The sequence below is a fragment of the Schistocerca americana genome, chromosome 1 (assembly GCF_021461395.2).
Source record: "Schistocerca americana isolate TAMUIC-IGC-003095 chromosome 1, iqSchAmer2.1, whole genome shotgun sequence".
Lineage (NCBI taxonomy): Eukaryota > Metazoa > Arthropoda > Insecta > Orthoptera > Acrididae > Schistocerca > Schistocerca americana.
In genome coordinates this window covers 1,254,719,859-1,254,744,907 of record NC_060119.1, presented here as the reverse complement: position 1 = coordinate 1,254,744,907, position 25,049 = coordinate 1,254,719,859, and the positions used below count along the sequence as shown (strand labels likewise).

The following is a 25,049-nucleotide window of genomic DNA, read 5'->3' as shown; positions in this document are numbered from 1 at the left end:
AACATGACTCTGATTTCACTACATGATGTTTAAGTATGATGGTTTTCTGGGCAATATGCAACACCACTTTAGATGTTTAATGTTGCTAGGCAACCAGAGAGAAGGTACATTATTGAAATACGAATGTTTTAGGAGTTTAACTGGAGAACTGGAGGGAGATTTGATAAGACCAAAGGTAAGAAAAGAGAGAGATTTGAGCTCAACAGGAAGTGTACATACGCAGTTGTTCTTGCATGCTACTCACACAAACAGAAAAGGAGGCATGTGATAATGATACATCACACACCGGAAGGCGGCTTGCGAAGTACTTGCGTAGAAGTAGCAGTAGAAGAGTTCGGGATAATTCTTCTGTTACTGATAAACACACACACTGATTTGCAAGAATAGTGAAGTCAAAAACAAACAAGAATACAAATAACATTTCAAATGCACCAACTATTCACTACAAAATTCATTATTTGAATACTCCAAAGAGTTGACATCTCTTCTGACAGAAAATTAAGTACATAAAATTCATTAGTTGAAACCTAGAACCTTGTAAGTACTCTTCGCAAAATCTAAATGAAGTCAACACAGTCACTATAATAGTTTTGTATAGCTCAAACGCCTGCTGCAAGTCTTTCAATTGGACTTCAGTGACTTGCTTGTAACAATGAACCTCTATGCACCTATTTGACACAGTCATACTTATATTTCTCCGTTAAAAGAAAAACAAACACTTGATTCTGCTTTAATAATAAAATTATTACTTACAAGAGATCAAAAAATAACTATTTATTAGCTTAAAAATACATGAGTATTCACAAAATCACAGCATGTTTCAGTCATATAAATTACTCAAAAACCACTGATAAATATAATATAATCACTCAAACTGTGACCTTTTCCTGCTGCCACTTGCCCCAACTGAAGTTAGCACTTGTGCGCTGCTAGTACGGAGTGCCCATTAGAATTTTCGTCTGTTTGTGAGAAAGTACAATTATTTAAACAAGAAGTGCATAATGACATTTTCAGTATCACTACACAGCACAATTTAAACAATACATCATTATACGCTTCTTTAAAATGAGTACATCAGTTTATATCACCTGGTCAAAAGCATCAAAATGAAATCATTCATTCACTCACTCTCTCTCTCTCTCTCTCTCTCTCTCTCTCTCTCTCTCTCTCTCTCTCAGCCCTAACCATTGTGCCTCCTTGGTCAGTCTTTGTCAAATTCTGTTCACCAAATGAAGAGGTGATACTCCATTTCAGTTATATAGTGAGGGACTAGCAATATCCTTATGTGGGTTGTTATGACACTTCAAACAGGATCCAAAAACGTTTGTTACCCAATCTTATCAAAAAACAATACTTTCCTCCGTATTTCAAAAGTACGACAATAGTGTACAGATTCGTAGAGTCAAGCTCATGAATGTTATGCCTGTGAAGCGAGCACAGAGAACCATATCAAAATGTTCAGGGTCTTTGGAATATCAACAGTTGCACTACTTGTAACAATGGAGTTGTGGCCTTCACATACAGGGCTTGGACAAAAATATGGTGACACTGTAGGACAGGCATGCTTGCACAAAAAAAATGCAAGTCAAGCTTGCAGGTTGTGCTGTTGTATTTGACCATGAATGGCACCTGTTCAATTTCTTCAATACGTTTCAAGTGTCAGTCATGGTCTGAACATTGTTCTGTGTAGTTGAGTGCATTATGTCTCAGCTGAGCAAATTCAACGTGAGCAAATTATTGGTGATCCTATGGTAGGTGCTTCCATAACCAAGGTAGCTGAAGTATTTGGTGCTTCAAGAGGCACCACATCGAAGATTTATACCGCACAAAGGTAAGGCGGAAAATAATAATCTGCTAAGTCACAACGTGAATGAAACTGCAAACTGTTGTGTCAGACAGTCACTGAAACAGATTGGAGAGAAAAATAAAGAAGACAACAGGGCGAAGGTCACTGCAGAACTGAAGGTCCCACTCACAAACTCTGTCAAGCACTAAAACAACATGAGGGGAGCTACAGAAGCACGGAACTACAGAGAGAGCTGGAATTCCAAATCCACTCATCAGTGATCCACTGGAATACGTAATAATGGAAAGTTATGTGGTCAGAGGTATTTGGGCAGCCATACCAAGATATTCCATGGGCCCCATGGTCACTCTCATAGGTCGTATTACTGCTGTGTATTATATGACCATTCTGACTGATAAGGTCCATCCCATGCTACAATGTTCCCAATGGTGATGGTGTGTTCCGTGATGACACACCCACTGCTTCATCTGGGAATACTTTTGTGAGCACAAGGATGAATTGTCACATCTGACCCGGCCACCACAGTCACAAGATCTCAATGTTATTGAGCCTTTTGATCTATTTTGGAGAGAAGAGTGTGAGACCACTGTCCATCTCCATCACTGTTATCTGAAATTGCCATTGCTTTGCAGTAAAAACATAAGACTCCCTGAAAACCATACAGGATCTATATTTATCCATTCCAAGATGACTGGAAGCTGGTCTGATTGCCAACTGACTTCCTACACCGTACTGAGCCTCTGGTTCCATATTTTTGTCCAGTACCTGTACAACAACCAACCAATTACTGTTTAAAGAAATAAGATATTTTGAAGAAGTGAAATGTGAGAACATTGGAAGTGTTTCCTGATGTCCAAGATGAACTAAATATGTTGTGCTTTCAGCCAACATACAGACAGACAAAGGATGTGAAAGGTATACAACATGCAAATGTAAGACAAAGAAAGAACAACATTTTGTTGCTAAAGTGGGTACTAGAAAGAACTCCTGCATGGCCTCAGAGTTCTTAATGTACACACAATTTGCCTCAATACACATCAGATATAGATACCTGACACTGGTTGAGATAAAAGTATGTGGGAATGCTGAACTACTTAACTGTAAGGACTTCTGCAGGAAAAAAAAAAAAAAAAAAACTAATTTTGTTGTAAAAATACATTTCCGCCATGTGTAAGCATAAGACTTCAACTAGAAAAAAAGATGGCGATAAAAGCCCTACACTGCATACTTGGGCAGCACTGCAAAAGCATGGCTAGAAATAAGAGATTAGACCACAGATGTAACAAAACAGCCCTTTAAGTTTTAGAACACAGATTCTTCCACAAAGTTGGTCCCTTTGCACTGTACAAGAACTGTTGTGTTGTTGTGGTCTTCAAATCAAAGACTGGTTTGATGCAGCTCTCCACACTAGTCTATCCTGTAAGTTTCTTGGTCTCTGTGGAACTGCCACCTACTCTCCATTTGAATCTGCTGTCTATATTCATCTCTTGATCTCCTTTGACAATTTTTACCCTCCCACATTTTCCTCAGTTACCACATTGACAATGCCACAATGTCTCCGGATGTGTCTTAGCAACTGATCACCTTTCTGTCAAGTCACGGCATAAATTCCCCCCCCCCCCCCCCCCCCACTTGTTTCAGTACCCTATCATTAGTTATTTGCTCTACCATCTAATCTTCACCATAAAATTTCAAAAGGTTCTATTCTCTTCTTGTTTGAAATGTTTACTGTCCACGTTTCACTTCCGCATGAGACCACACTCCACAAGAAGATTATTGAAATACATTCAGAGGTAACCAAATTCTCTTATTCAAAAATGTTTTTCTTACAATTACCAATATGCATTTTGTATCCTCTCTATTTTGGCCATCAACTCTACTACTTTGTGTCCAATTTCATAACCTAATTCCCTCAGCATCACCTTATCTACATTCCATTAAGCTTGGTTTTGTTTTATTGGTGTTCAACTTATAACCTCTTTGCAAGTCCTTTGCGTCCCCATCAGAATTACAAACTCATCAACAAAACTTTGAAGTTTTTATTTCTTTTCCTGAACTTTCCCTTTCCAAATTTCTCATTGGCTTCCTTCACATTTTGCTCAATGTACATGCAATGAATAACATCATGGACAGGCTCCAACCCTGTCTCACTCCTTTTTTCAACTACTGCTTCCCTTTCATGTCCTTCGACTCATGGCTACAATCTGGTTTCCGTACAAGTCGTAGATAACCTTTCACTCTCTGTATTTTATGCCTGCCATCTTCAAACTTTCTAAGAATTTAGTCAACATTATCAAAAACTTTCTCCAAATCTCTCAATAATATAAACATAGGTTGTCTTTCTTTGATCTATCTTCTGAGATGATTCGTAGAGTCAGTATTTGCTAACGTGTTCCTACATTTCTTTGGAACTCAAACTGATCTTCTCCAAAGCCGGCCTCTGCCAGTTTTACCATACTTCTGTAAATATTACACGTCCGTATTTTGCAACCATGACTTATTACACCAATACTTTGGTAACAGTCACACCTGTCAGCATCTGCCTTCTTCAGAATTACTATATTCTCCTTTATGTCTGATGGTATTTCACTTGTCTCCCACATCCTGCACACCAAGTGGAATAATTATATCACAGCTGGCTCTCCCAAGGGTCTTAATAATTTAAGGGAATGCTGTTTACTCCAGGAGTGTTTTTTCAGTTACATTTTTCACTGCTCTGTCAAATTTATCTTCTTGTATCATAAGTATCTCCCCCATTCCCCAACCCCACCACCACAGGTATCTCCTCTTTCCTTTACGGGGTATCACCTTCCCCCTAATTAAACACACTCCTTCAGCCTTGTATTTCTTCTTCAGATATCCCTGTTTTGTCATTTTGCACATTATGTCAATCTTATTTTGTGTGTGTTTCCTTTTGTCTGCTTCATCATCTGCATTTTTAATTTTCTCATTTCATCAATTACATTTAGTTCTCGTGTCATATTGAAGGATGTCTACTGGGCCTTATCTTTTTTGCTTGCTTGATCTTCTGCTGCCTTCACTATTTTATCTTTCAAAGCTACCCCACTTCTATTGTATTCCCTTCTCCTGTTCCTGTCAATCATAGGACAACACTCCCTCTGAACCTCTCAACAACTGCTGGTTCTTTCCATTTATCTAGGTTTATAGAAGAATAACAGTAGGGTAGAAGATTATAAAGAAAAAAATCAAACTTGATAAGGGTCACCAATTCCACACAAAAGGTCATATCCATATAGCCTGTCCACTAAAAGATGATATATCTGCAGTGGCAATCACTTGTGCAGTACATTGGTATTACTACTGTATTACTCATGCAAACCTAGTCCGCAAACAGATCTCCCAAGTCATATCCACACATGCCCCTAATCCTGACCAACTCAGGATCCAGCTGCAAAGGGGCAATTAACCCCCCCCCCCCCCCAAAAAAAAAGTACCATCCTAAACCAGAAAAACTGAAGCGTATCCTTCCCTAGTATTACTTCTTTATCACAGAGCCTATACATGAGGAGTGTCCTACATACAATCCCTCCCATCCCTTTCAATGTGGTACCCCACCACCATCCAATCTATCCATTTTTAGTCCATCCTTATGCCATGCTTATTTACAATCGGTTACCCCATGGGTCACACTTTCGTGGAAGCTCTATTGCACTTGTCCAATACACTCCTCCAATACCCCTTCCTGTCCTTATCAAAAGTGGGTCACCTGTGAGGGCAGTCTTGTCACATGAGCTCTGTGGTAATTTCAAGCACAGCATTTTACATATGCATGAGCACCAACAGCTCTCCAGCCAAATGAACGGTCACTGCCAAACCGTGGCTGATAGCAGATAGTAGTAACTGTGAAAACTTCTTTTTGTGAAAAAGTGTACAGACAACCAACAATACTGAAATTCAAGAGAAACTGCTTCAAAGCCAACTTTTATGCATCATTGTTAATCATAAATTTCTGATTAGTACAAGTGATGTGTATGTCATTTAGCCAGTTTGACTTTTATCCAATCAAAAAGATTTTCGTTTGGTCACATGATGAGGCTACCAGGAGCAGCAGGTAGACTTTTCAATCTGACTTTGCTGTGGCCCACGGTTTACTGTTTTCCAACCTGGTACCTTTGTGAGACACTACGAAGCTTCCTATGGGGAAGTCATTAAAGAAGCTAATGTGAAAAGGATTAGTGAGCTATGTAAGTCCTTTGGTTAGTCTCTAGAGCATACCACTTAAAAATAAATGGCAACAGTAGAGCTGTGTTAGCTGCTCTAAATGAATTCCTTTTTGCTCTTATTTCAACCTATCTGCATGTTCAAGCCCTTATGCTATTGCTGACAAGATTCTATCATATCTGAACCCATACATTGATACAGTTTTCCAACAGTGTTTGTATTGGCACTACTACTTACAGGCTACACAGATAACATGTAACTTAATACTGTTTCGGATAGAGAAACTGTAAAACACAAAATAAAACTTCAACAATGGCAAAGTAATGGAATTCAAATGTGGTTCTGAAGTTACAAGGGTTCTCAATTAAATTTAAAGACTTAAAACATGACAGATTGAGATGTACTACCTTTTTCACATTATCATTGTTATTGCAGACTAACTTGAAAACTAGATTGAAGCTACTTGGCACTACTTTTGTTGACAGTTCTGATGACCCAGTTTCTTGAATATTTAATGGCATGTACAAACTGTGTTAGTGACAACTAACACATCAGTACTACAAATTACAGAACTATTGACAGGTACTTACATTCAGGAGGTGTGTTGTACTACCGATAGGCCCACAAAAAGTAAAAGTCACTACACTATTCTATTATCGAGTTGGCCTAAGAAGACCCCTGGCAGCTGCAGTGGGCTGGTTGCAACAGGTAACACAATTACATGGACTAATCTCGAAACACGATTTTGTAAACATCTCTATATCAATTTCTCATTGTTGTCATAGCTCTACAGTCGTCTACTGTTTTCGCCTGCAGCCTTTTGCACATCGCAGTTGAAAGCTGTCAACAGCACTGCTAGCTTTCAGGGATGTTTTGATAATTCAACTATAGCTTTCTGAATAGTTAGTTCCATCCTCGAGGACAAGGAGAAAAGATGGAAAAGGTATCAAATGAAGCGCAGGTCACTCAGACTCCAGGATGACAGGGATCAACCTGTAGTGCATATGAAGGTAGCCAAAGATCAAGGGGGTTAATGTCAGAGAGAGAGAGAGAGAGAGAGAGAGAGAGAGAGAGAGAGAGAGAGGGGGGGGGGGGTCAGAGATCATGCCTCCAATGAGTAAATGATTGTGATGATTACAGCTACAAAGAGACTATAACATCTAGGTTATCAGTCACTCGCTGCACTGGAAATTCATGTAAAATGATGTGGAACGAGAAAAGGAGAACTGACAGCTCCTGAATATGTGGTCTTGTCCGCATCATTGAAAAGTCACATTACTGTAGCAAGTCAGCTGGTTTAAAGTGAGATCAAAACCCAGGCAGCTATAAACTGAAGTGTACTCTAAGAAGGGTCATCACAGACCATACTACTAAAATGAGTGAGTAAAAGAAGACTGTACAGACTAGAGAGAAATAAAATACATACACAAAAAATTTAGCAAGGCATGATAGTGCAGAGGTAGAAAGTAGCGGGAGGCCACTCGGGCACTCACCACGGGGACAGTTGCCAATCACTCACCTCCGTGGCAGACAAGGTCTAACGAGCTCAGTACTGATCGTGCTGCCAATCCAAAGGCAACACATCCATCGTCAATGTGGGATAAAATCAAAGCTTTGTAGAATAGCAAAAGAACCATTCATTCCGCACCCCAGAAGGTGCTGCTGAGAAATATAAGGATATTAAAATTCCTCATGAAATTTGTCTTGAGCTGGCAGTCATGTGATAACCACGTTAAATCAAAGGCCTACAAATTTGAAAGTTCCAACAACTTCAAGCAGCTGGTTACCGAAGTAAAGTTAGGGGAGCACATTCAAATTCCTCAGCCTACAGAAGTGCACAAAGCAAGTTTGTAGGGAGAAACCTGATAGCCACGATTCAAGGCCTAGTCATGTACTTTCTGATGGCCCTCGAAGATGGTGTTCAGTGTCGCAAGATGATGTTGCGTTGTCATACACACAACACTCGTCCACATACAGTGATGACGAAACTGTGCATCCAACTGCAATCACAATACCATCGACTGCAATGGTGAAGAGGGTTAGGCTCAGAACCAATACGGAGGGGTGGACAGGGTGGGGGTCCCCAGTTTGCTGTTCATATATTGGTTGCTGAGGGTTGACCTACCCAGACTCTGAAGAGTTAGGAATAGGAAATTATGGACAAAACCAGTTTCGCAACCCTAGAAGCCCCACTCATGCAGAGCCGACAGGATGCGATGGCACCAGATGACATTGCATGCTAGTCAATAGGAGCACTGCACAATTATTGCATTGGTCACCAAATAAGAACCCACCACCTTAAAACCATCCAGATCTTAAGACTGGGTACAAACTACGAGGTGACTTTATGTCGCAATTACAAGGTATTTTAAGTCTCCTGCAGGTCGAAGAACACAACAACTAGATGTTGGCAATGTGTAAAAGCACTGTGCACAGCAGATTTCAGCTGAGAACACAGAGCCACTTTGATGAAATTGTAATGTGTTCTCTGGCTTCCCGGCACCAAATACAGTTGTCAATTGACCATTCTTTCGAATGATTTATACATCCAGTTCATTGGGAGACAGGTCGATAATTATGATATTGCAGTGCCTGTGCTATTCCGAATACGATGCAAAGTTCCTTTGGACATCCACAGGCACTACGGGGACTATGGCTGTTATGAAATAATTAAATGTATTAGCAATTGCAAATATGGAAAACCACCATCAGTTCGTTCTACATCTGATGTATTTTCAATTGTGAATATATTTAATGTAGGTCAATAATTAGTCAAAAATTTGAAGGGTTTTTCCAGATTCATGACAGGAATAATACCACCTCATCCACTGAGATGGGGAACTCACCTGCTTGCCAAATGCGATAGAAGAACCTGACCAAGTGTCTTACGCTGTCATTGCTAAGCTGTTTACGCATTTAACTGTTGATTTTACCGGGTCCTGGGGCTGTGTCGACACTGCGGAACTCCCGTTCACTACCCACAATACAACATTGTATAATTCAAGGTCTTGTGCATGGAAGAATAAGCAGTTGTGCTCCGCCAGGATGTTTCTGGGTCACAAAATAGTAGGATGGTGAAGTGTGCTGTGAAACATTTACCAAAAGTTGTGTAATCAGTACAGATGTCACCACAGAGAGAGATGCTGGGAAATACTGGTTGGTTTGAGGGAGGGGATCAAACAGCGAGATCATCAGTCCCATCAGATTAGGAAGGAAGTCAGGTGTGCCCTTTCAAAGAAACCATCCCAGAATTTGCCTTAAGCGATTTAGAGGAATCATGAAAAACCTAAATCAGGATGGCAGGACAAAGGTTTGAACTGTCATCCTCCCGAATGCGAGGCCAATGTGCTAATTACTGTGCCACCAGGCTCGGTGGGAACTACAGTTGATGGTGGGTGGCCTCAACAGGGATGGTGGTTAACGCTGAAACAACTGTTACTTGGTTTAACCGATTCTTTTTGTCTCCAGCTTTACTCAACTGTTTATGAAAAAACCGATTTTCAATTTTTATTATCATTACTTCTAGTAACTAATACAGACTGAAGAATTCTAATGAAGTTGGAGTAATAGATCGAAACCAATGTGGGGTTGAAGCTGTGGCAGAAATTAGTTTCATTGTCTCCAGCAGGGATTACTAAAGTGAAGGACATGGGCACAGCGGCAGCTAGCAAAAGTTGATGACTTCCCTGCAATGTCAAGTTTGGATGCATGTTTTTCATACTGAAGCAATCACAAAATTAAGGGTTCAGTTATTACCCCAAGTTTATACCATGTCAGTAAAATTATATCGATCAAATTTGTCTATTCCAAGAAACATTGTGGACATTTTCTCCTTATATGATTTCCCAAGGTTGTTGTGGCTCTTCCATCTTTTAAAGTAAATGGAGCATTGTACTTCACTGCTACTGCAACTTGTAAAATACTTCCAAACTAGGGATGATACCATTCTGTAATACAGCTGGTGCTCGAGGACAACTAGGGAGACACTACTGTATTCATCATGTGGAGGCAACTCTTGCACACTGAAGGTACATGTGTACTATCTAGTAGCCCACATCACTAGGGTTTCCAAGAGTCCAGCCTTAGCCAGACATGTCCATCTTTTTACAGTCACGTCTGATCAAATACAAGTGGCTTTCGTCGGGCTTTTCAGCGACAAACTTGAGAATGCACAACTAAGACCCATTCCCAGTACATGATGTAAGCACAAGTAACGAATGTGAGGAGAAACATGGAGATATACCATAAGGATAAATGAATATATTAGTTGACCAACACATTATTGCAGCTGACAGTGAGGCCACTTCCATCAATATGTACAACTGTACTGAAACAATTCACAGTGTGATGCACTTCCCTTTGTCATGTCTGTATTGTTTATTGTAATGTCACCATGTGTTTCTGATGGCCAGGGGGTCAAGTGCAATAATATCATGGTCAGGTGATACAACCGGTGCTATTCTTGCGCCTATGTCTTATGTATTTCTTCACAGGCCAAACAAGGCTAAGGGTCATTGCAAGTGAAGTGATCCAATAAAAATTAAATTGGTTGCTTGACCATTTTTAAATATTTTTTCCTTTTTATTTGCGATTATGCTGTAACTGAGAAGTTACAAACACTTTTTAAAAAAATTTTACCTTGTGCTGTTACTGAATGATGGCCATTTTTATCTGTAAGCACTTGGCAGTTTTCACTTTGGAGACATTAGCGTTAATTTGAATATCTTTGCACTGGGTCAAGCAACAACATTGTAACTGACATGACTGTTTTTACGAGGGTAATCCCAAAAGTAAGGTCTCCTATTTTTTTTATAAGTAGAGAACTCTGTGTGGCAGTTGGTCACACTGTTATTAAGAGCGCTTCACGTGCTGTGTGTAAACATGCGCACGCCGCACTGAGGTGCTCAGTTTTGGCTTGGCAGCCGTTGAGAATGGAGCTCCCATTGGATGTTACCGCCAAGTGTGAATTGCGCGCAGTTATTCGGTTTTTGAACGCAAAGGGCACTGCGCAGATTGAAATCAATCGCCAATTGACAGAAGTGAATGGTGAGTCATGCACGGATGTCAAAAATGTTCGTAAGTGGGATAGAGAGTTTGCAGCTGGTCGGACCGAAATTCACAATGAACAAAGGAATGGGAGAGCATCAATTTCTGAGGAGACAATGTTGAAGGTTGAGCAAAGCATGCGTGAAGATGGGCGGATCACCCTATATGATCTCTGCACATTGGTTTCTGAGGTTTCCCAAAGCACCGCTCACAGAATTTTAACGGAAACATTGAAGCACCGGAAGGTGTGCGCAAGATGGGTGCCACGCGTGCTGACTGAGGACCACATGCGGCAACGAGTTGATGCTTCCTGCGCATTTCTTCACTGCCTTGCAGCCGAACAGGACAGGTTTCTGGACTCAATTGTCATGGGTGACGAAACCTGGGCATACCACTTTACACCTGAGACCAAGCAACAATCATGCCAGTGGTGGCATCCTTCTTTGCCAAACCCACGGAAATTCAAACAAACACAGTCTGCAGGTAAAGTCACGACAACCATTATTTGGGACCGGAAAGGGGTATTGTTGGTCGACTTAATGCCCACTGGGACAACAATTAAAACTGACAGGTACTGTGAGACTCTGAAAAAACTCAAACGGGCAATTCAGAACCGGTGAAGAGGAATGTTGAGCATGGGCGTACACATTATCCATGACGACACTTGCCCACACATCACTCGGCAAACCGTTGCTCTCCTGCAACAGTTTCACTGGAACATAATAACCCACCCACCATATGGTCCTGACCTGGCGCCCAGTGGCTATCACCTGTTCTCTAGGTTAAAAGAACATTTGGCCGAAAAGCGATTCAGCTCCGACCACAAGGTGAAAGAAGAGGTTCATAGGTTTCTGAACAGCATGGCGGCGAGCTGGTATGATATGGACATACAAAAACTGCCACAGCGTCTACAAAAATGCATCGACAGATATGGTGATTATGTCCAAAATAGCAAAATGTTCAAGCTGTAAACTGATGTAAACCATTGTAGAAATAAACAGGTCTATGTACTTATAAAAAGGAGACCTTACTTTTGGGATTACCCTCATAGAAAAGCCTCTTCTACAACACTGTTTATTACTCAAAATATCCTAAATTGAAAAATAAGCAGTCAAAATGTACTCTAAAGTTTGGTATTGAAAATTTAGAAAATCCAAAAGTAACAACCAAGGAGTGATTTATCAAAATGTATTTTTTTTCCCTATTTAGACATCAAACTGCTAATATTAAACAGAGCAAGAACACTGACAAATGTTTCCTTAATTTTTTATAAGTTTTTGAAAACTTTCTTATGGTTTTGATTTTTCCTCCTTGTCCGTGTGAGTTTATAGTTACTGTGACAATTTTGTCTCGACTTCTGGGACAGGAGAGAACTGCTCATCGCTATGACCCACAGCCTGTGACTCAATCAGCCATTGGTTGGTGGTAGATTACGGGTCTGTTTTGTCCAGAGAAGGAAGGCGCACACGACCTCTTCCCTGACCACGCTGGAGGACACTGGGGCATCTCCAGCTCCACCGGTGGGATTTTTATCACCGGTGCTGTGGGTGTGAGGGCTGAAAAAGCTGCTGTCCCCTGCCCCTATTGAAAAACGGGCATTGACATGTGGTTCAAGGATTGCTGTCTGAGAACTTATCAGACTAGGTGCGGATTTTGACACAATGTTTGCGAAGTTGGACATAGTATTGACTGTGTCGAGTTGTTCAGACTTTTTATTAGCATCTTGAAATGACACACAGTCTAGTGTTCTATATTTCTAGACATATTGCTCCCTCTTGAAAACTGTATGTCGATGGACGAAGGGGGCGCTATTCTAGGCACCTTACGCATGTAGGGGGTTCCTCATAAGGGCTGCCATCACACTTTGTCCTTCCACACTAACCAGAAGTAGCCTCATTAGCATGACGGGAGGACGTGTCCAAACCTCTGGCATCTACAATATCTCATAAGAGGAGAAAAATATGGCTCGACATCGTACTTACAAACCATGACTTTTAATTTGAGAAAGTTAACATTTCCATTAAAGGCTAGGAAGGAAGTTCCAGTGTGCAACTTACTATCCCTAGGTCCTCTCTGGATGTGACGAACACAACAGACTCCACACTGTTCGAGGTTAAAAGGCGATTCATCTGACTATAGTGTTAGGTCCCCAATGGACAATGACACCTAGAATCCTGCTGTGTCTATTATGAGGAGAGATGGTAACTGGTATAAATCTCTGAGCTTGTCACACGCCTGCAATTTGTTGGCATTCAAAGTTTTGATCAACAAAGGTCCATTTCTCATTTTCTGTGCTGCAGCAACTTCTCTGAACCTATCCTCAGTATTTTCACACATTCCCATCAGCTATAAAACATACAAAGAAATAGGCAAAATATCTATCTCAATTTCTCCTTGCCCGATTCTCAACCCACGGTGTGGCCAAAGATGGACACGCCATGGGATTCGAAAGCCTCTGCATTAAAACTTTGCTTTCTATCTGCTGGGACAACTGTGTTGACATGGCCACAGGTACAGATGAGTTTGATCATTTCACTGTAGATCTGCCGCCCCGATGCCACTCTGGAGGCTCTGCCCACAGGTGCCATCCTGACACAAAAAGGCAACGTGGCACTGAAGCCATTAGCCAGGCTGGACAGGAAATTAGTCCTCAGCACACACGGGGTCAGCACAGTGCGATGCCTGCATTGTCAGGGGGCTGCAACTGTGAGGGCACATGTCGATCCTCTTGATGACAGATTGGCTCAAGTGACCTTCCCTTCCCTTTTAAACATTCTCCAACCTACTCCTCTCTCCTCCATGATGGAAGTTAGGAAAGTGGTATCACTGTTACTTTTAGTGTGTATTTAGCCAGTGCTAGGCTACGTACTTCACATCCTGAAGTTTTGTACTGACCAGATTTCCAAATACTCCAATGGAGCTTTGGATATGCCTCCTGTTTTCCATGTTGACTACCAACGTGCCTTCAACAGATGAAAGAGTAAAATGGAAAGAGCATATAGGTCCAACTGAAAATATCTACAACAAGAAATCCATCTCTAGAAATACAAAACTAAACCCCTTTACTACAGAGGTATGATCCAAATGTTTATATGCATGTGAAACCTCAATAATGAACCATGAGCCAGACAGAACAGAGATACTTGAACAATGGATTGTTAGAAAAATAATGATATTAAAAAAGAAACACTTCCTAATGTTTTGTAAAATTATGTTTATTTGGTCAGAAAATGGCTTTCAGCTTTTTAGGGCACAGTCAGGTTTAATATTGTTATCACATACTGATGGAAAATTCAGGTAATGGTGAGAAAAATAATTGGTGCAGTACACACTACTGATGGTTGGAAAATTACTAAAGAGGAGATCTACCAAACGATATCAGTCTGGTGTAAAGAGTGGCAACTAATTTTTATGTTGCGAAATGCAAAGTTCTGCACTCCATGAAAAGTAAAAGTAAGGTATCCCTCAACCACAGAATTAACGAGTTACAGCTAGGTCAGTCACGTTATAAAAGTATTTAGGAGTGTAAATGTGTAGAGATATGAAGTGTTGTAGATAAACCAAATATAATTCACTGATACTGGGAAACTGCGGTTTGTCTGCATTAAAGATCATACACAAAACATTTTTGTGGCCTACATCTGAATATTGCTTGATCGCATCGACCCCATATCAGGTCACACAGCATTTTCCTATCTTCTGAGGAGTTTGAAAAGTAGAAGAGAAGTAAAACTGCGAGTTCGAGGCCCAATCTAGCATATGGTTTTTATCTGCCACAAACTTTCAAAGCCACACACTCCACTGCAGAACAAGAAAAGCCTAATGCTTCCACACATTGTCCTTACTATTGATTACTAGTGTTCATCCTGTTCAAACTGCTTAATAATTTACCCCCAGAAATTTAAATGGTATGACAGTCTTCATAAATTCATTACTGATATTGTAACATGACATCTACATTTAACAACAACTATTACGGGCATTTTTCCACATTCAAAGTACTCTGCAATTCAATGGAACAAACCAAAATACTATCCACATACATCTACATATCCTTACTTGACCTAGTAATGATAGTTCCCTATGGACAACAGCATCATCAGAAATCAGACTGCTGTTGACCATATCTGATAAACAACATATGAACAACAGACCACTAGTGGTCCTATTACACTTCCTTTGTTGGATACTTTGTGACAATCACTCCCTAACATATACTTTCTTTCCGAGTAAAGCTTCCTTTCTTCCATGAAAGGAAAAGTTAACAATTAGCCATGTTCTACATCCTACAGAAAGCGGACATTAGAGATATTAGTCTAATTTTCTTCAGTCATAATTTTGCTCCTATGATCAGCAGTATCTGGAGGAGGAGCAGATTAGTACTGAACGTTCCATCAACAACTAGGTCATCAGAGACAGAGCACAAGCTCTGATTAGGGAAGGAAATCAGCTGTGCCTTTCAAAGGAACCACATGGCATTTCCCTGGTGTAATTTAGCGAAATCATGGAAAACCAAAATCAAGATGGCCAGATATGGGTATGACCTGTCGTCCTCCCGAAATCGAGTCCAGCGTTTGATGATGATAGGGTTGTAGGGTGCTCAACTGCGTCATCATCAGGGCCTGTACGAATTCCCAATCTGTAAACAGCCCCATCTAGCCACTTTCACAAATGATGATGGAATGAGGAGGACAACACATACACCCAGTCCCTTGGCGGGTCCAATGTGCTAACCACTCCACCACCTCACTTGGTGTGACTCTTCGTTGTCCACAAGACAGGCAATAAACATGACTAGTCAGGAAGTGAGCTAATTCAAAATCAAATTCAACAAATTCTGCCATGTCCTGGTACCTTGTTTAGTTTGAATAATCTTTTTCAATGAATAATGTTTTTCAATACGGGGGGAGGAGCTAATTCCAACCTCTGCATCCTACACTATCCCTATGCCACTTCCAACCCCAGCCCCTTGCTACGGGGATCATATCCCTATGGAAGACCCATGTGCAAGACCACCCAGCACTTCTTACTCCAGTCCCATCACTGGCTTATCCTACCCCACCAGAGGCCAGGCCACCTGTGAAAGCAGCTATGTTATATACCAGCTCTGCTGAAATCATTGCACATATTTTTATATTGGTATGGTTATTAAACAGCAGTCCTTGGCCAAGAGTAGAGTGGACCAGACTGTGGCACAAGATGCAGCTGTGCATAACAAACTTCATTTCAATGGCTGCTTCACAAACACAGACATCTGGATCCTCCCCTTCACAACAAGCTTTTCTGAACGGCGCAACAGAGTTGCCATTACAACATATTCTCCATTCTCAAAATCATCCTAGCTTCAACCTACAGTAATCTTCTGTCCCCACACACTTCACTTCACTTCACTGAACTGTTTCTGCCCCTCTGTCTTGTCACATTCTCACAATTTGCCTGCCCTCACCTTCATCTGCTTTCCACACCCTGTTTTTTCCTCCTCCTCTCCCTCCCCCACAGCCTCCTGACACTGCAACTGTCAGTACTTCCCTGCCACCTGGCAGCACCAATTCTTCCCCCACCCACAAACTGCTATCCCTCTCCCTTCCCCGCCTGCTCCAGATTGTTGCTCCTGTTCATCGCGTTTCTGTTGCAGTCTGGCAGGAGGTAACAGTAGTGTGTGTGAGGTGTACTTGCTTGAGTGAACGTGTATGCGTTTCTCTTTTCTGAAGAAGGCTTTGGCCAAAGGCTCATATTTAACAGTCTCTTCATCATGGCTTTCTGCAACTCAACATGTCATCTTTATAGTATGTAGTGATCTATCCTTTCCACAATTTTACTGACATCTTATGTTTTTGTGTGGTTTTGTAAAATCTCTGTAGCTGGTTGTTAAGTTTGGACTTCTCGCACCTTTAGCACTTAATCATTGTTGTTTGTTTTCTGAATGTCCTAACACAGAGAGGTTGGGGTTTAGATGTGAACACGACAAGGGCAACCAGAAATGAATTTTTTTCACAAAGTTGGCATAATTTTTGCTATTTGTGGTGGGAAATTGTGTTTTAGCAAGTGGTAAACAACAAATAAATTGACATGAAATAAAAAATTTCAGCTTGGTTATTCAATGTGATGAGTGCAGAGCAAATACGGAACGTTGGAATAATATTTGAAGGGGAATAGGTCAACAGGCAAGTTAACATTGGATGTCACAACCAGAACGAAGCTGTTTAGTGTAGTAAACTACGATGTTTAAACATGAGAAACATGGCCCAGATACACAAATAGTGACATGTGAACGGGGATGCAAATGTGTGACATCACAAGTATGGCACAACGCGCTAACAGCCAACAGTAGTCAAAAGTTCCTAGTGTCAATGTGTGTTGGACAGAGCAAAGTAACCAATCTTGGTGCAGTTCCACCATCTCTGAATTCTTCCCAGCAGCCCTAGCGAACCTACTGTGCCCTCACAGGGACAGCAGCAGCAGAGTTGCAGCTGTCCGACGCACGAGGCGGTGTATTAGCACAAAATAAACCAAACGAGAGAGAAGCTGCAGCGTAATTGTGTGTAATTGCACCTTGGATGGAAAATTGGTCACTACGGATGTGAAAGCAATGTTTGTTGGCATGAAACAGACCAAGGACAGGAGGTTACTGAACAAGAATCAATAAAAGAAAATAATTACAACAATGATAGTTTTGTGTGACACACATATGGTAGTGTTGCAAGGTGTGTGCAGGTATCTAATGGGAGACAAGAAGACATAATGAGGCAAGATTACAATCTTAGTGCTGGGGAAGTGTATGTGGTTCTTAACTGGGATATGTAGCTACAAATGCTTAATATGAGGCTGGTTTGAAAAGTTCTCCAATATCACCACGAGAGGTCAGCACTAGCGCAACAAGTTTTTCACGTGATATTCATTGGACTGTAGCCTATAATCATGTGTCACATCAGTGCTCTTGGAAGAGAGCTATGGCAGTGACGTGGCTCTGTTGTTGTTCCCGCACACTGCAACAAAAGATGCGTGGAAAAAGGCCAGGTTTAACAAGGAAGAAAGTCATCTTCCATCAAGACAATGCGTACCAGCACACACGTGCTGTCGCCATGGCAAAATTACACGAACTAAGGTATGAATTGTTGCCACACCCACCTTATTCACCTGATATGGCTCCATCAGACTTCCATATCTTCCCAAAACAGAAAATTTTTCTTGGTGGACAAGGATTCACTTCAAACTAAGAACTGATGGCCGGAGTTGACAACTCTTTCGCAGGCCTGGAGGAAACTCATTTTCAAGATGGAATCAAGGAACTGGAACATTGTTAGACCAAGTGCATTAATCTACAAGGAGACTACATTGAAAAAAAAAAAAAAAACTTCAGTGATGTAAGTATTTTTTTTCTATCCATTCCGAGAACTTTTCAAACCACCCACGTAATATTTGGAAGCATTTAGGCTCATTTAAACCTGAAGCAAGTCCAGTTAAATCTGAAATGAAAACATCACGTATGGATTTATTCAGTTCTGAGGTCAATATGTTACATTTGAGTCTAACTGTGTTAGAGACACAACTCAAGAAAGATACTGACACTATCAGAACCAGAACCATGGCGTGGTTACACCAGAAGCACGCAAACTGTCCCAGGAGGTAGAGAATATTTGCATAAATACTGAAGAGTGTGTTAGAGAGTTACGTAATACAGAAATTAGTAGTAGTGCATGTGTGCATACAGACAGCTTGCTTATCAATTGTATAAAGTTTTTTAGGTACGATCCTGTGAGAAATGATTATCTTTTAGAGCTTTCGAAAGATTTTCTTAATGCGTTAACCAGAATGATTTTTGGTCTAAGAATAAGGAGCAATCCATATTGAGGGACTTCTGGGGAGGAGAGATATACAACCCACAGATGGGTAGCTTAAAGGCCTTTTGTGACAGTGGGTTAAAGAAATAAAGTATCTCCACAACAAACTGGTGCTGCAAAGATTATACTGGATCTTGAGGATAAATTCCCACAGCAGGTGAGGCAAACGGTAGTGGAGCACCTAGAGATAATGTTGAGGAATTTATTAATTTCCAGGAAAGAACTGCAAGAATTTATCCCAATAATGGGCCAATGAGCTATGACAGATTTAATGGGCTGGGTGACAGAGGGCAATACGGAGTAAACAGAATGGAAGGGAATAACAGAAATGGGCAGAAGACTTCAAATTGGTGGGATAAAAATCATTGCAGAGGCAGTCACCAAATATGGACACGAATGTTGGACCCCTAGATAGAAATGAAGGGCAACCTCACCTTGGGAGAAAGGGTCCGAAGGGGGGTGGGGGGTGAAGATTTGGAATTTGGGTTGTTCGAGAGATGGGTGGATGAAACGCTGAACGTGGCATGGAGAGGGTCTACTAACATGAGTTTCAACATAGTCATGTGAAGCATAACTACCAGTGCAAAGACATTGGTTGATTGATAGTACAGTCCAATGTGGATGGAGTGGAAGAATATTTGAGATTAAAGTACGAGACAGATGAGGGCAGGTTGTCTGAAGGGGAAGGAGGAATGGAATGTAAGGTCGAGAGAAAATGCGAAGATTTTATAGACGAATTTCTTTTTGATTTCCTGATAATACAAAACGAAACATCCTTGTTTGAAATTTTTCAATTTTTTTCCATCAGGTCCATCTGATGCGCACATCCTACAGCACACAGCAATGCTCCAGAAGAGAGCAGACAAGTGTAGTGCACACAGTCTCTTTAACAGATTTGTTGCATTTCCTAGGTGTTCTGCCAATAAATAAAAGTCTTTGGTTTAATGACAATATTAAGAAAAAGACAGACTGCTACTCACCATGTACAAATATTGAGTTGCACACAGGTACAACGAAAAGACTGCTAAACATGCAAGTTTGGCGTTCCAGAGGTGGACAAGCAACAGTACAGTGTGTGGGTGAAGTTGGAGCTGCAAGGAAATTACACACCTGATGGACCATGAAGTCAGATTTTAAGTGGCGGTCCCCTGTCCCAGCACAGAGGCTGGGCATGGGACTGGTCCAATAAGCACCAGTGGCCATCTGAATCCCCTCATAATGGACAGTGTCAATGATTGATAAGTAAGAGGGCCTCGCTGAGCGAAACACCGTGCAATCATAGCCCTGCCGTGAATGCACAAAAGCTTGATAAAACTGAAGGAGACACACCCTGTTCACTCCCCAAGACCTGTGGCTAAGGCACTTGATGGTCAGTGCCTTCAGGGTTCTGGCTTTCAGGTCTCACAGGTGTGGTAACCACAACTATTAGGAGTCAAAAATGAAGCCCAGAAACGGCACTGTGTCTCTAAAATGTAGGATGGCATCCCCCATATTCAAGGAAGGCAAATTAAAAAGAGAATGAGAAACGAGAACAATTAAACACACACACACACACACACACACACACACACACACACACACACACACACACACACACACACACACACAAAAAAAAAAAAAAAAAAAAAAAAAAAAACTGGAAACCCATCTTTGCAAACCACTGCTTCTTTAAGTCGCAACTGATGGCTCGTTGCAACAGTGGAGGAGGAAAATAAAATGGCAAAATCGTCTACAAATTAGGAGCAATGTACAAGACTCCTTACTGTAGATGTGATACTGCTGATGGCTATGGCAAAGAGGGTAACACTTTTAACACTGCCCTGAGGAACACCATCCTCCTGGTCAAATCAATTAGGGAGCATGTCACCAACTCCGATCCTAAAAAACCGCTGAGGCAGGAAAGACCATATGAAGATGGGGAGGTGGCCATGAAAGCACCATCAATGCAGTTGTGCAAGAACAGTGGTATCATATGCCTTACTTATACTGAAGAATATGCTGATACAGTGATGCTTATGGAGGAAAGCCTGCTGCATAGTCATCTCTAGGAGGGTCAGATTGTCGACACAGAGTGGCTAAGGAGTTATCTGGTCTCTAACAGCCAGATTAGATGATGGTTAACCATTTGTGCACTCCCTTCCTTATTTGAGAAGAGAGATCAGAACTGCCTCCCTCCACGAGTTGTCGAAGTTGCCTGTAGACCAAATTTGAACACAACATTCAAGGAGAATTTCTTTGATGTCACTGGCAAATGTCGAAGCATGTAGTACTGGATTTGGTCGTGACCGGGTGCAGTTTCACGCATCTGTCAGTGCCGATTCGAGCTCCCACATGGAGAAAGGGGAGTTGTAGGCTTCAGAACTGTTGGACCAGAAGTCCAACTTTTCCCTCTCTACAGTCGCATGATGCCGACAAAACGCCAGATCCTGGCTTGCATGGGCAGTAGTTTGTGTAAAATGTTAGGCCAGCATCTGAGCAATGTCTCTGGGTGTTGTTTGGAGGCACCCCTATTTCAGCACTGCTGCTATCGGTAAATGGCTGCGTTTATGGGAAATCTTCCGGATGGCTTCCCATACTTTTATAAGTGGAATGATTGATGGAGTCCAGGAACACTTGCCATGACCTATTCTTACTCTCCCTAAAAAAAAAAAAAAAACACCCACGCGTCGAGCCTTTGCCCTCGCAACTCAAAAGGCCTTAAGGCTGTCTGCCGCAGGTCAGCATTTAAAATGTCGAAGAGCCGCATGCCTTTCCCACATCACATAACAGCACTCATCTGTCCACCGAAGTACTGATCGCTTCCTAAGATGACCTGAGGATTGCAGTATGGAGAGGTCAGTGGCACGATGGACTACTCATGTGATGTGGTCCAACCATCCTTGGATGCTGTCAGTGTTCTAACACAGCCAGCTGGCTGAAACACATCCAGTTACCCATGCTGACCATCCATTTTGGGGGGCTTAACTTCAGGTGATGAGCCATTTAGTAGGTGAAGGTGGATTGGAAACTGGTCACTGGAATGTAGGCTGTCAATGACCTCCCAATGAAGAGTCAGTGAAGGTAGGAGAACAGAGAGGTTGATGGCTGAGAATGACCCAGCAGCAGCAGAGAAATGTGTGTGAGTATCCCTGTTGAGGATGAACAGCTTGTGAGATGTCATGATGCCCTTCAAAACCCAACCCCAAAGGCAAGTATTGGCCGAGCCCCACAGGACATGATGGGCATTGGAGTTCCCAGGAGGAGGAATGGTCGTGGGTGTTGCACAGTAAGATCCACAAGAGCCTCGAGTCTAGTGCAGCTTGCAGAGGTAAATACAGTGACCAAACAGCGATTCTTTGAAATACATGAATTTGAACTGCAACTGCTTGCAGGTCAGTAGCCAAGGGGAGAACAGAGGAGTGGTGTACATTAGTGACAAACACTGCGACACCTCCCTTGGCCTTTTCCCCCCAGATAGGTCATCCTTGTGGTATAGCATATATCCCTGTAGCACAGGGACATCTTTATCCTTAAAATGGGTTTCTTGTCAACACAAGCACAAGGGACGTGCCTGTGCTTGGAGTTTCACTTTCTCTACCTGAGTCCTGAACCCATTCATGTTCCACTGTAGTATGGAAGCCATGTCATCGGTGTGGTTTTAATTTACCCCTATCTTTGCACCTGGGAGGTGAAGCACTTGAAGAGCGAGGGGGAGTGGATCCAAGGCATCTAACTCCATGATATCCTCCTCATCAGTCAGACGGGAAAGAATGACATCTGACAGTGCTCAGGACAGCTTTTGACTCGTAACGCTGTGAGCCTTCGATGATGAGGGGTGGGGAGGGGGGATTGAGATGCACTCTGTCTTTCTTGTACTTTCTGGATGCTCACTGCTGAACTGTTGTTGGTCTTTGCTGGTGCAGCTGCCTGGATTGCTTTGACCTTAAGTCTTTTTCCCTTGACATGTCCACGTGCAAGTACAGGTGCTTGTGGTGGATAAAGGCACATTAGGTGTCGTCTGTGTCTAAGCGTCCGCCTTGAGAATAGGTTTCAGCACCATGGAAGAATATGAGGTGACAAAGACAAGGGGTTTAGTCGCCCTATATTCTTTTTTGGCTTTGGCATAGGGGATCTGCTTGGTCACTTTTATATCTTGTATTTTGCGTTCTTCGGCAAAAACAGGGCAGTCTTGGCTCCAGACTGGGTGGTTCCCAGAGCAGTTGATGCAGATCACTGGAGGCGGGCAGTCAGTCCCAGCATCATGAGCGGCTTTTCCGCAGTTCCCGCAGACTACTTCACCTCCACAACTCGTGGTTGTATGGCTGAAACACTAGCATTCATAGCACTGCATTAAGGTTTGGAATGTAAGGCCGAACATTAAGTTGAAGGAACCCCGTCATAAGATGTTCTGGCAGTGTTGGAGAACTGTATGTGACAGTCTTTTCAGTTGCTCCATTATTGCTGTGCGTTCGTTGCTCCACATCAACTATTCCCTGGGATGCCCATTCTTGCTTCAGTTCTGCTATGTCCATGCCCATGATATCTTTGCATGTGACAATGCCCTTACTGGAGTCGAGAGAGGTGTGCATCTCAACAATGATGCCACAGTCACCCAGTTTCTGCAATTGCTTAAGAAGGTCTACTTGCTTTAACTGTTAGTTTCGACCAACAGTGAGCTATTACACAATCCATTTTATAGATCTTAATGTTCCAGCAAGGCCTTCAAAACCCTTATGGATATAAAAGGGGGCAACTCTTTCAAATGTCTCCTCCTTCCTCTTTATCACTAGGAACACATTGTTATTCATGACTCCATGAGCCCTTTACTGCAGTCTAAAGTATTCTTATTATCAGGACGACTAGCCTCTCATCTTTTTGGATGAATGGGTGTGAACACTCCCAAGCGGTACACCCTTCCTGCTGGTAGGAGAAGATGATTTCGAGGGTTCCAGCTTGGTCCCACGAGCAGCTAGAGAAATAAGAGTCCACTCAGACACAGCACTGCGTGCCTGAGGTAGCCTTATACAACAGAGGTGTGGCAGGTCACCCACAGGTTGCCCACTAATGACTGTTCCACCTCAACAACAGCCACACATCCCAACAGCGTGCAGCACAACTTGAGATTGAGGTTTTTTTTTTTAAGCCCATCCTTGCGATCCGGGCGGTCAAGCCAAGATACCCGTTCCCTGAGACACACAACATTCCACCGCCATGCAGTGGTCGCTGAATCATGCCCAGAGCTTATGGTGACATGGGACTGGCGGCGCTTACCAGTCCCTAGGTCAGGAATCCAGGGGTCGCCAAGTCCATACCCAGCAAATCAATGCTGAGCCCCTGAGGGCTTCTGAATCCATGTTTGTTGTTTTCTCGATAAATAATTTTCTTTGAGATAATTCATAATATTCAAATGAACTATATGTTACAAAATTCTACTGCAAATTGGCATTATTGATAAGGGTCTAATTCAGCGAATTACACCTCTTTCCATTCTTGAGTATGTTTGGCCCGTGTAACTTTCTAGTCTTCAGATATGCATATTTCAACATGCGAGCAGCTGTAAGTGATTGGTAAGCATGGGGCTATTTTATCGGCATACTCTGAAACAAAACTGACTGGTATACAATCTGGAACAGTGGAATTGCCTTTATTAAGTGATTTAAGCTGTTTCACTATACGATATCTACTTCTTAGTTAATCACGTCGGCAGTTGATCTCGATTCGATTTCTGGAATATTTACTTCATCTTCTTTGGTGAAGGAATTTAGGAAAACTATGTTTAATAACTCTACTTTGGTGGCACTGTCATCAACAACATCACCATTGTTACTGTGCAGTGAAGGTACTGATTGCATCTCACCACTGGTGTACTTCAAGTAGGACCAGAGTCTCTCTGGCTTTTCCATCAGATTTCAAGTTTCTGTAAATCTTTGCCAATCTTGGGGGTTTTGCGTTTTTAAATTTGGCATGCTTTTTCGTTTCTTCTGCAACAGTGTTCTGATCCATTCTGTGTAACATTCGGGAGGACGACGGTTCAATCCCGCGTCCGGCCATCCTGATTTAGGTTTTCCGTGATTTCCCTAAATCACTCCAGGCTAATGCCGGGATGGTTCCTCTGAAATGTCACGGCCAACTTCCTTCCCTAATCCGATGAGACCGATTACCTCGCTGTCTGGTCTCCTTCCCCAAAACAACCC

The 25,049-nt window shown here is 42.1% G+C and overlaps 1 protein-coding gene across 1 annotated transcript in view; it reads right to left on the bottom strand.

Annotated features, from left to right (window-relative positions):
* Positions 1-749: 749 nt before the first annotated feature.
* Positions 750-25,049, bottom strand: part of LOC124620121 (mitochondrial import inner membrane translocase subunit Tim23) — a 63,780-nt gene continuing 39,480 nt past the window's right edge. Inside the window, exon 5 of the mRNA XM_047146795.1 lies at positions 750-959. Coding sequence (XP_047002751.1) covers positions 947-959 — 13 coding nt within the window. The 3' untranslated portion in view covers positions 750-946. The remainder of the gene's footprint in view (positions 960-25,049) is intronic.